This window comes from Lates calcarifer, linkage group LG4, assembly GCF_001640805.2.
Source record: "Lates calcarifer isolate ASB-BC8 linkage group LG4, TLL_Latcal_v3, whole genome shotgun sequence".
Taxonomy (NCBI): domain Eukaryota; kingdom Metazoa; phylum Chordata; class Actinopteri; family Centropomidae; genus Lates; species Lates calcarifer.
This window is the reverse complement of record NC_066836.1, coordinates 10,224,960-10,237,792: the sequence shown is the minus strand read 5'-3', so window position 1 is coordinate 10,237,792 and position 12,833 is coordinate 10,224,960. Positions and strand designations below refer to the sequence as shown.

At 40.1% G+C, this 12,833-nt stretch overlaps 1 protein-coding gene across 4 annotated transcripts in view; it reads left to right on the top strand.

The window, feature by feature from the left end:
- agap3 (ArfGAP with GTPase domain, ankyrin repeat and PH domain 3) overlaps positions 1–12,833 on the top strand; it is a 115,837-nt gene that overhangs the window by 66,939 nt on the left and 36,065 nt on the right. For all 4 annotated transcript variants that reach the window (XM_018676395.2, XM_018676397.2, XM_018676396.2 and 1 more), the window contains 3 exons: positions 2,959–3,042; positions 7,542–7,646; positions 9,433–9,604. In XM_018676395.2, the coding sequence (XP_018531911.1) occupies positions 2,959–3,042; positions 7,542–7,646; positions 9,433–9,604 (361 nt within the window). The remainder of the gene's footprint in view (positions 1–2,958; positions 3,043–7,541; positions 7,647–9,432; positions 9,605–12,833) is intronic.

The window sequence follows — 12,833 nt, the reverse complement described above, 5'->3', positions numbered from 1 at the left end:
GAAGAAAATCACTGCAAGATTTTTTTCCAGTCCAGTTGTAATCAGATATAAAAGTAATATTTGTCACTTTCATGGCACTGGCATTGGGACTCTTGAAATTAAGAAAATCCTTTGCACTGTGCAGTTTATTGGGTTGACAGTATTGGAGAGTAAAAATAATAACGTTTGGGTTCAGATTTTTGGCCCAAATTCATCTGACTACAAAAACATCAGACCTAGTTTATTAGAAAAGCCCCTTGAAACAGTTGAATCATTTTAAATTATTTATCAGTTTGACTGTTTTATTTTTTCAAGTAAGTAAATAAAACTCAAAGCTTTACTACAGAAGATCTTATCACTCCGTCTTTTCACCGCCCTCACAAATCAATCTCACCAACCACAATCATCTCAAGCCAGTTTTTACCATAACTGTCCTCGGCCACTAGGTGTCAGCACAGTACACATTATTCTTTCCTAGTGCTTCCATGGTCAAAAAAAAAAAACTCTTAACAATCTGTTTTGTAATCTGTCTGTGGTTTCCTAACGTCTTCAGGCTGTCTGTCCTTTTTTGTGTTGAAAAGCACACTGTTTAGAGAAAGACTACGACATTTTTTATACTTAACTCCATCCCACTCATTCACTCATATCCATCCAGTCCATTTATTAATGTTGGCCATTCAGTGTTTCCCATTTCATGTTTTTAGTCCCTTGAGTTGTCACTGGAATCTCCACGTATGAAACAAAACAAACAAAATAACAAAAAAATAAATAAAAAATAACCATTTGACACTGTTTTTCAATATTTGCAGATTTGTGCTTCTGTTTCCAACCTTTCTTCAACAAAAAGGGCTTTCCAACTCCTTCCGAATTAGAAGAGCATGATGGTTAAAAAAAGAGTCCCCCTGCTTTGCCAATCCCGATAGAGAGGAGAGTATTGATTGAGGACTTAAAAGCTTGTTGCTGCTTTACCCTTGGTGCTTTATCGCATTTAGGGTAATGCATAGAGCTTGCACTATACGGAAACCATAGGACTTTTGCGTCTAACGCAGGCTTAAGTCGAGTCCATTTGAGTGTCTGCTCAAAGTAGACTGTCAAATATCACGAAGTGAGACAGACTGTAGGGACTCTTCTGGAAATGCCCCGTTCAACCCTTGCCCACACCTCCCACCCCACTCTCATTCCAGACATCCCACACTAAAAACATGCTGTACAGTCAAGTCACTCTTGGAACTGTTATCCAGCCACCCAAAGGACACAACCTTTTCCTTACATGACATCACACTGCCTTTTGCCATAAATGAGGACTCAAGGACTAGAGGTGCCAAGTTGTTTATTTTTTTCTTCCTTTTAGAATTTTCCTACATTCATTTGGTCTGTTTCTTATTTGATTCCTTCTTATTTTCCAGGGAGTATTGAAGTATTGAATGGAAAAAATGTGGTATAAATGTGTTATCATAGAGGTATTTTAGATTAGAGTAATTTGGGGTAGTTTTATGAAGGCCTTCATAAAAATCAGGGTAGTGTGTCAGGGTGTTGAGGTACTACAGAGATATTATACTGAAAGTTGCCAACAAATGAAACTGGGTTGCACCGACTTGTATGAATGTAGTTAAACTTAACGTTTGTTTTCCTTTTATTTATTTTAAGTTATTTATTTTTGCACATTCCGTTGTTTTCTATTCATTTATTTATTTTCATTTTTCCCAGTTTAGGTTTGGTACAGAGATTATGAACTCTGGCATAATCGCTTTTCTATCATGAACGGATTGACGAAAATATAGACTGCTGTATATCTTGTATTGTATTTTATTTACAATGGTACTCTATAAAAAGTACATAAATATAAGGAATATATGAAATAATGCCTTTATTGTCCATCCTATATTTTGTGGGAACTGCAATGTTTGGCTCAATCTGTTGAATATTTTGAAGTGAATTTGTGACTTGCTTTGTATGGTGTCTGTATAGAAGCTAAACAAGTCATCATAAAAAAATAAAATGTTGGAAAAAATATAAACACCAGAGTTGGTTTACTTGAACTCAGACTCTACCTCTTCTCCATTGGTGACTGGACATTTCTCATGTTCTGAGTGAGACCATACACAATCATGTCTGTCCCTACCTGTACCTCATCTCTTTATTTGTGTTGGGGTGGGAAGGTTATTTTTTACATGGTTTATTTCCATGTGAGGTTATATTTACTGTCTAACCAGTTTTTGCTTACACAGGCACAAGCCGAAACTTGAAATGTTCATGTCTTTTTGACACTTAAATTGTTTGACGTTTGCAAAATAACTTTATGTTCTACCAGGTTTTGCAGGTCAAAGGTCAGAGGAACCTGCTTGTACTGAAGTCTTCTTCTTAATAACCATTTTCACTTCTCTCCCTTTAACCTGTTATGAACTTTAACTTATGTAACATGCCACAAAAGCCCTTGTCAGTGCAACTATGCTAAAGGCTCAGCTGAAGCTACACTGAGTATAGCAGCAGTTGGTCTGCAGGTCCACTAAGGGCCTGCTCTGGGTCTCAGAGGGAAGGACCCCCCCCCCCTCTCCCAAAGGGTTTCAGGGCTGAGTCATGACTCGATGTGTGGTCGTCCTTGGTCTCCTCTGTGTTGAGATGTGTCTAGTGTGGTCTTGGTTTGGTCTCTTTTTTGATTTTTTTTCCTTTTGAACTTGCACGTCGGTGTTACTGCTGTTTGTTCCGCTGGTCTGCTTGTCTGTTAATTTCAAGCTTCTTTTGAGACTTTTATTTTGCAACGTCGAGTTTCTCCACAAAAATGCTCAAAACAAAACATAAAAAAACCTCACCTCCCTTCTCTGACCCCCAGTCTCTCTCTCACTCTCTCTCCCTCACACACACACACCCCAACATACATAACTACACCCAAAAACGCACCTCACACCCCACAGCTCCCCCTCTGCCTCAGTCGTCAGTGTGTCGCCTCAGTTGCTGACTGACTTTCTTGTTTTCTTGCAGTCACGGAAAGCCAGTGAACAAGCAAAGAGCGTTGACAGTAAAACAGACAGCATAGGCAGTGGAAGGGCCATACCTATCAAACAGGTAAGCAGTTTTACTCATCTTTTTTTCCTACATTTCCCATAGTTCCCTGGGTAAGTATGAACCCCTTTTTGTATCAGTGATGTTTTTTTCTGTTTAACATTGATATGCTGTCTTTGAAGATTTAGTCACAGTGGATAGGCCATAGTGTGATTTGGGCAAAGTCATGTGTTGCTGTAACCACTTGATGGCGACATAATACAACATAACAAATGACTTCAGTGCCTGTACAAGTGCAGCTGAGGAGAGAAGGCGGCTGGAGGTTCAAACATAACATCAGATCGCTTATTAGGAAAGAAATGTCCCTGTTTGTAGAAATCACATACATGTCAAATTGAAAAAATATAATTTAAATATTTTAAAGGGGCAGTCATCTAATTCCTGACCTCATAAATTGCAGGTAAATCCACATGTGTAATTGAAGAGTCATATGACAGATATGAAAATAATAATGTTGCGTATTTATCAAATGACCATAACTGATAATACAGGCCTGTTGTAATTCTGTTTATAAACACCAAGAATGTAAATAAACTTATCTCTGCATGACAAACATATACATTTTAATAGATAGTACTTATTGACGAGTGTTACTCACTGAATTTAAACTTAACAATTTGGGAGAGATGATTCCAATTCTGTGATCAATTTTGATGATAATCTTAAATCAGGATTATAGATTGTGCCATTTAATATACAAATATTTGGCCCAAGTGGAAATGTTATTGCTGATAATTGTGTGTGGGTAGTATCATGCATACCCATATAATCAACAAAGACAGCCATTAATTTGCTGAAAATTTCATCATACATCTCAATAGATATTTTTTTAGCCTGACAATTTATTTTATTTTATTTTTTTATATGTTGTTCTACATTAAATAGTCACAGTAATTTCTGTTTTAAAATATTTACAATTTTTCCTTCTATTTTTTCTCTTTTAGTTTTGATTTTCTGTATTATTTCCCTTGTTTTATTTCTTTTTATATATTCATGAATTCCTTTAATGGACCAGATGGGTTGTAGGGAACACACTGAATTACACATCAGAGTAAGGATCATTTCTAAAGGTCCAACTGTAACTGAAGGAGAAGTAATTGACACATTGATTAGTAATCACTCATGATTATATGAGGGCTTTTGAAAATGGGTCAGCATCCTTATATTATCCTCTTTACCTGCAAATGATAGAAGATAATGTCCTTTCTTTTTCTTTTATCATTTTCCTTTTTTCTTTTTGAGCCAGACCTTCTCATTCGGTTTGGAAGAAAATTGTCAAAGCTGTGGTCCAGCTGAAATAATGACAGGGTGACACCTCCAAGCCCCATCGCTCAATCAGAAAATAACGCTTTGGGGAAACCACAGCTTATTAGATACGGTATCTATCAGACGATTTGTCTGTGAGTAAAAGCAGATGTTCATGTAATAGATACAATAATTCTTGATATTGAAATTCTTTTAAGAATGAGGAAGAACTACATCTCTTTTATAGAAGACAGAAGTTTCATTTGTGGTTTTATTTGTGCACAACATCCAGAAAAATGGGTGTAAATGAAATTTTAAACTTTAAGGTGGTCTCTTCAAAAACATGCCAGTTCTATTAGATTTCAGAAAAGCTCTTGGTTTTTATGTAGATTAGTGTAATTCCCTGCAGAACCTGGCTAATCTGCAGGTGAGGCGCAGTTTGATTTTCACAGATTGAAAAGAATCCCCCTCTGAGCAATCTTTACTGTAAACGCTCCCATTCTTCTCCAATACATTACAGGAGTCCAGGGCCAATTTCCCTCAGTATCATGGCAATTTTTGACAAGATAAGCGTCTCCCCTCTTTATCTACAAAGATTTTTTTGGAGGGGGTGGGGTGTATGGGTGTTTGTGTGTGTGTGTGTGTGTGTGTGTGTGTGTGTGTGTGTGTGTGTGTGTGTGTGTGTGTGTGTGTGTGTTAGGGGTGGGGGGTGGGGGGTTCTCTGGCTACAAATGCAGTTGGAGGGACAACTGGTGTGACTAGCTGATCTCCAGGCCAGTCAAATGCACAATCAAGGAGATCAAAGTGTCAATGTGAGCTTAATTACCACTCCCCCCTCCTCACCCCATTGGGCCAAATTACACACTGACCTCCACCCCCCCCCACTCTCTCCCTCTGCTCCCACCTCCCTCCCATCTATAAAAATAGTGAGTAAGGATAACAATGCACTCACTGCTGAGGGGCCGCCAACAACTCCTCAGTACTGAGTGCATTCCTGCCCCCCAACCCCCACCCCCCCCAACACACACACACCCCTCTCTGCCCAGTCCCTCACAAAGGGCCAGCCTATCAGTCAGCCACAGTGGCAGGATGCAGCTTTTCTCCAGGTTGTCTGACAAAAGAAGGGAAAGACACTATCTCCTCTGTGGAGATATGACAATTGTGTGGACACAGAGAGCGCGTCTGACTATCGTCCTGTTTCCTTATGTCGCACAGGCTGAACACACTGATCTCTTTGTGTGTGTGTGTGTCAGTGTTGAGGGGAGGCTCAGGACCTCCACACGTTACCTTTTGATGTCAAACTATCACATAAAGACCAAAGCAACCAATCCAACGTGGCGAACGATAGAACAATTATGACTTTTAAATCATTTGTCAAGCTTCCAATTACTGAAATTGACATGATCTATGAAAGATACATCACAGCCATAATGGGTTACTGCGCAAATACAACAGAAAAATTAGTCTGCATGTGTAAAGATTTTCACAATAATTGTCTTAGTATCTTTATTGATCTGCTTCACAGCTCTGATAAATATATGAAACTCTGCACTGATTGCATGTATAGATTTATGTATGCTTCAGTAAGACCACAAGATGAGCAACATATTTGCTTGTAAAACATGATATTATAAAGTCGCCAGAGGCCCTGTGACTGCATCATTTACTTTGTATGATTAGAGAGCCATTTAAAAAGTGTTTACAGTTCTTTTATTGACTAAATTGAGAGGAGTCTGGGAAGTCAGCAACTTATTGACTGAAGGACACAACATTTCTTCCTGGAAAATCATCAAAATTATCAATAGGTAAATAGTTAGCCAAGGCTTTCTGATATGAATACTACGATTTATAATTAATTTGAATGCATATCTTTTACTTTTGATCAAGCTCTTTTTATTAAACAGCAATTGAACATATGAAACACTGAAATATTAAAATATTGAATAATTATAATAAAATAATTGCAATTCCCATTAAGTTGTTGTTCAGAACTCAAAAATAAAAGTAAAAAGGCAAAATTTTGTGAGCTTCAGCAACACACCGAGAACATCAATGCTACCCTGTTTTCTCAGTGGTCTTGATTTTGATTTGTGAAAGGACTTTTTTTCCTTTGTACGTAGGATAACATTGGAAAATCTTGTTCTATACTTTGTACCTTAATGATTTTAGTAAAGAAGAGTAGATTTAAATGTTCAAGACATACTTGAAGTTCCTCTCCAGGGAGACATTATAAACAGGCAGGTATACTGATAGGATATGAAGAAGCCTAAACTCTTGAGTCCCAGCATGCAGCCACCAGTCAGCACTAGCCCCCCCCCCCCCAATCCCGATGAATCAGGGTTCGGATTAGGATGATTGTCGGCAAACAGCCTGGTGCCCAGGTCACCAAGGGTCAGCTCTTCCTGATGTGTTAATCAGGATTAAAGCCTGCAGGATGGGCCAGGCTAGCAAAACACAACCCCTTTAACCCCCCCTTTTTTCAGCTCACATACACACACACAGTCCCTGGCTGTAAAAGCACAAACATTGCCCTGTCTTAATCCCCTAATTAAGCGGGCCCCTCCTCACTATTTAACCCCGGAGAGCCCCCTGGCCCTTACACTGTAGCAGCTTTTGGTCACCTCCAGCAGAGGAACTGCATTGTTTACCAGTGGATTTACTCAGCAGATAAGGAAAACCATCTGAGGCCCTAAAAGGCCCCAGAAGATAAAGTAGAATAGAATAAGACCTGAGTGGGCTTTGAAGAGGGGAGATCACACTCCCTAATCCCAGGATTGAGAGGTCTTCCAGAGTTCAGCATGCTATGTGTATGAATGCAGGGAGGAGGTCTGGCAAATTGGATTGTCTCCCTTTCTGAATGGTCTCTGAGCCAGAGGCCAGAGGAACGTGGCCAGTTTTGGAGGTTCAAATGGTCACGGAAGAAAAACTAACGCATCATTAAACTTGTCACCCAAACAAGTCATAATAAAGAAGGAAAATTGAAGAGGATTTAATCACAAATTACTGTTTTGTTTACATATTTTCTGCACATTTTCACTTCCACACTGTTTCATAATTGTCACTTAAGTATAATGCTTGTTTGCTTTACGACTTACCACAAAGAAAATGCTCAATGTAACCACCATAATGAATCTGTAATAACAATAATAATAATAATGATGTTGTTTTATGGTATTTAACATCCATAATGGCTCACATCATCTGCCACGCTGCTTCGAGAGGAGCATATGCTCACCGTGATGCCTTGTCTCTTACAGGGAATCCTTCTGAAGCGAAGTGGCAAATCCCTCAACAAGGAGTGGAAAAAGAAATATGTCACACTGTGTGATAATGGCGTCCTCACTTACCACCCCAGTTTACACGTGAGTATCATACCCCCACCTCTCCATCCCACCCACCCCCTCATCCCTTCCCATTTCTTTTCCAATTGGCTTTATGTGTTTGTTACACTACTGTTTGTACTCAAGGGTGCTGCTGGAGGTTTTTAATGTGGGGCTTTTTCTCAACCAGTGAACACGATTCTCTTGATGCGATTACATTTACCATTGCTGTTGTGGTGAACTGGATTTCAACCATATAGCCTCATGGTTTCTACACAGACTCATTGCCGTATATGACAGCCATATTAGCCAACCCTGTGACTTTAAGCTTAGTATTAAGAAACAGGGCATCCTAGTGGTCATCTCTGAACTCCTGTGGTGCCCCTCCCTAGTGCTGGCTAATGGAGACATGGCTGTGCTGCTGCGTGCCCGCTGTGCCCAGACTCCACGCTGGCTTGTATTTATAATGGCTCTCACTGCATGGCAGCAGAGCCTGACCAGCCTCCCACATCCATCTTTGTCAGAATCCTGCTGGGCCGCTAATACCTCTTAAACACTCGGCTGGCTGGCAGCAGACAGCTCAGGAGCCCCATGCCACACTCAGAAATGCCCGTCTTTTCTCAAAAATCCCTTTGAACCCTCCCATCACTCTCCAGTGTTTGGTATGTTCAGATCATTTGACCAGGTAGGATGCAAGATATTAGCAGCATCTTGCAGGCTAATGAGACAGCTCAAACTTTGAACACAAGCCCAACAGTTAGACGTGAACCTTGCGTGTGGCCTTGTTGCACTGACAGTGTGTTAGTGGTTTAATTTACAAGCAGTTATTAGTAGAGCGGTGCCGTGCTACAGTGATGTATGTAATTGACTGAACAGGCTATCTCTTGATCATTACAGCTATTACAGGTCATCGGGGCAATCTATGAATCTATGAATCTGTTGACTTACGGAGGGAGGTGAAATAAGGGAGACAGTTACATTAGCACGGTAACAGCTCGAGCTCATTTTGAGCAGTGGAGCAGAGAAGGAGTAAGAAGGAGAAATAGGGAAAGAGAGAGATTGAGGGAAGAAGGAAAAAGGGAGGGAGGCAGACTGAGAGTGGAAGAGGGGAACCTTTAATTTCGCAGTCAGCCAAGCCATCCACACAATCACCTTCTGTTAATTCTATCTGCTACATCAATTAAATTGTTTGTAGAAACTAATTGAATGTGGCTTAATCACACATCTTAATAGCTTTGCACGCTTCGATCTGGCTGTTAATTCCAGCAATAAAATGAAATGAGAGCGCTCACTGGGTAATTAGCGAGGAGGCTTGGGAAAGAATTGAGTGCTTTATGACACGGTAATAAAGCAGAGGAGCCGGTGGGGGGACGGCAAAGGCCGAGCTCGCCTCTATCTGGGTCTTTTTCTGCTGAGCCCAATGATTTTCACCTTGGCTTCCCACATTTGGGCGGTAGTCGCTTTAAACCAAATAAAATGGCCAAATTGAAAGAGAATGAGACTGTTTGCATTCATTAAGCCTAACATCTAAGCTATTTGGAGAGACGGCGTAGGCACAGGTGATGTATAATGGCTTTACAATCATTTTTCCACTATCACACACCCTTAGTGGAAGGTCTAAGATGGGTTGTGACTAATGGGGATGGAAATTGAATAGTCTTTTAATTTGTTTTTCATCCATAATTCCTGGATTCTTGTTGGTCTGCTGTGTATAATCAGTTTCTAGAATTGAGGAAAATATTTGCAAATATTTGGACTCTTACTTGTGTAGAGTGCAGACCACTTACTTACTGTTGTCATCTTCTTCTTATTTCTGTGCTTTATTCAGGACTACATGCAGAATGTGCATGGGAAAGAGATTGACTTGCTGAGGACCACAGTCAAGGTTCCTGGGAAGCGACCACCCAGAGCGGTGGCCACTGTCGCCCCCACTGCCAGTCCAAAAACCAACGGGCTGACCAAGGACCGCAGCGCCTTGCAGCTGGGCATAGGAAACACAGGTACAAAACCCTACCTCTTTACAAAGCTAAAGGCCAGATTTATGGATGTAACTGTGGTTCTTTTGCAATTTTAATATTTAAGATACATTATTTCATGTTTTTACTAGAGCTGTAACATTTAATTGATTAGTAGACTAGTCAGTCAAAAGAAAATCTACTATAATCAATTAATCATATTAGACAAATATATAATGATTCCAGTGTTTGCTGTGTGAGGATTTTTCTATGTTTTATGTCATTGTGAATTTTTGGGTTTTAAACCGTTGATCGCCAAAACAAAAAAGCTGAAAGCGTCACCTTTAGCTTTAGGAAATCATTTTTCCATATTTTCCCTAACAAAACAATCAATTGATCAATCGAGAAAAGTCAACAGATTAAACATTTGTGATAATAATTCATAGTTGTGGCCATAGTTCTGAGGATGTAAATGGAGTTTGTGTGTCCAAAGTTAATTCTTTTGGAAAACAGTTAGTACGCTTGTATAATGTTTTAGCTTTTAGCCAAGACTTGTGGTTCTGGTGCTGAAGTTAGAAACACATAATTATGATATTCACTTACACTAGTAAGTTTTAAAGGTACAATATGTAACGATTACTCAATGAATCTTTTATTACTGTACTAATTTTCTATGTTCTCAGTTAGTAATTAATCATAAAAATGGGTCCCAACAGGTTAATTATCTACTTTCTGTATGTTTCATTCATGCAAATTAGCTGCCTCACAATATACACAATGATGACTTAATGAGCATCTATGAGAAATCTATTAACTCCCTAAATTACCAAACAGGCAATTAAAAATTGTGTTTAAACAACATGCCCATGTTGAAGGAAATATCACGAAAAATTAGTTATCTGGATTGTTAAGCCATTACAACACTGACCTAGTTATTTTTCATCCTCTATGGTAGAGGGGTCACAGCAACAAAAAACAGTTTGGTCCTGAGCGCTGTGCCAGGGTTTCTCTACCTTACAAGTCTAAAAATAGTGCTCTTCTCCCTGCACGCCGTGCCACCGGAGGCTGCAGAGAGTCTGGCAGGCGTAAAGAGTGGAAGTCAGTGATTGGATTTAGGGGTTAGGATTAAGAGTAATTAATACTAATTAGCAAAGTGATCCCCGGAGGGAGGCGGGGGTCCTTCATCAGCTGTGAAATGGGCACAGCGTTTTCCATCGCTCAGACTAAAGCTTAACTGGCTGACGGGCGGGTGCAGTGCCAAAGACGGGTCAGCAGGGACCATTAGCACTGTCCAGGCCGGTTACTGTTAAAGCTGGCCAAAGTGCTGCCACTGCTGAACGGGTTAATCAGTCAAAAGCAGAAAGATGTAGGAGTTTACACAGCAGAGGACATTGGATCGAGGTTGTTTCATCCCACAGACTGTTAACCTTGAGTGTTGGGTTGAGGGGAGTCATGAGGGCAGACAAAGGGCCATGAAAAACAGGCCAGATAAGGTTTTGGGAAAACGGCACCAACTGGTTTGTTTTCTCCTTCAGTTATTTTTTTTTCTTCTAACCCAACAATGTTATTTTCTCCTCATGTTCCTTTCCTGGAAAAGACTCCTCAATGATAAATTCCCAAGATTTTCAGTTGCCATCCATTTGTGCATCAGGGAACAATGTGAGGGAGATTCGCCTTAATCTCCACTTAGGAAAAGAAAGGTTACAAATCACATCAGGTCTCTCTCCGGGTGGAGGACCCTCTTCTGATTATGCGATCGGGATTTTGATTTCATTAGACATGCAATTGATGAAGGGAACAAAGGGGTAATTTTTCATTCACGCCGTCCAAATCACAAGCCTTGTCTTTGCCTTTGGTAATTCATTCATTCCTTAGATCTAAAGACCTTTATAATCACTGGGAGAAGAGGGATAGCGACAGAGAGAGAAGGAGGGGCGGGGTGGATGGGGGAGATGGGAAGATGAAGAGAAGAGGTTGAGAAGACAGAGAGTAAATGAGAGAACGCATGCGCCCAGGAGTTTGCCAAGCGGCCACGTTTAATTCCTTTGCTGGGTGCTGAGCGGAACCATTTTAAATATGATCCTCCCTGTTAACACGCATCCTGCCGTGTCACTGGCGACAGATACATTGTATCAAAGTATTAATGGGCCCAGTCACTTTTAATCAATCCCGTGAGGGGGAGAGAGACAGAGAGAGAGAGATGCATGTGGAAAAGGTGGAGATTTCAGGAAAGTGTTTAGCTCAGTTCCTCCTCGCTTTGTACCATAGTTTCTCTCCAGCTGTAATCTTCAGCGCTGTGTAACCAGTAGTCACATACATATTGACCAGCAGGCCCTGCCAGTGCCAACATGAGACTGTGTGTGCTACATATGAAAGGTTCCCAACCTTTTTTGTTGGACACACTCAATCCTTCATCAACACTTTGCATCATGTTCCAAACCTGTTTGTACTGAAACTGTTTTTTTTTTAAAGCTTACCTATATAATAGTGTATATTCTTTCATACAAGATATATGATATTAGAACAGCCAGTGTTAAATCCTGGTCTCCTTTTTACAGTATATTTAATCGAGGCTTCGCTTTGATTTATTGTGGTTTGGATTTTGCCTCATTTGCATTTAACTTTGGTACAAAGGCCTCTGCCAAATGAATAAGTGTAATGTAAACATAAATTTACATTTGTATCACCCACAATGACAGAAGCTGGATGTTGCAGCCATAATCCAGCACTTTTGGGTGTCAGTTTAGACTATTGTACTTGCTCATGGGTGTCAATCATGGGTGATTGAGGTACATATAGTATATGTAGATTTTACCAATGCAGAAATACTCCTTACTCTCCAGTTGCTGTAAATCATAGTCTGACAACTCAAAACCACATTATAACGTTAAATTACAAGTCTAAACGAAAGGAAAAAATAATCTAAGTCGGTCCAAAAGGTAGATAACTATATACCTATATAAGTATAGAAATCATGGTGGTGTTACCTACACAAGTGTAAAGTAAATATTTAGAAGTTATTATGATGCAAATATTGTGTGAAATTATAGTATATAATATACTGTATAAAATGGAAATGTGACAATGAACGTCTGAGTGACTTGTGTGGGGACTGGCAGCGGCAGCAGTATCAGGGGTGGAGGGGTGGGGGGGCTTCTGAGCGTCAGTCGGGATGATGGTGGTGGATTATACACAGCCGCAGATGATGTGCTGCCCGGCCCACATTAGCATGAATGCTTCATTATCCCACTACTTGTACATAATGGCAACAACT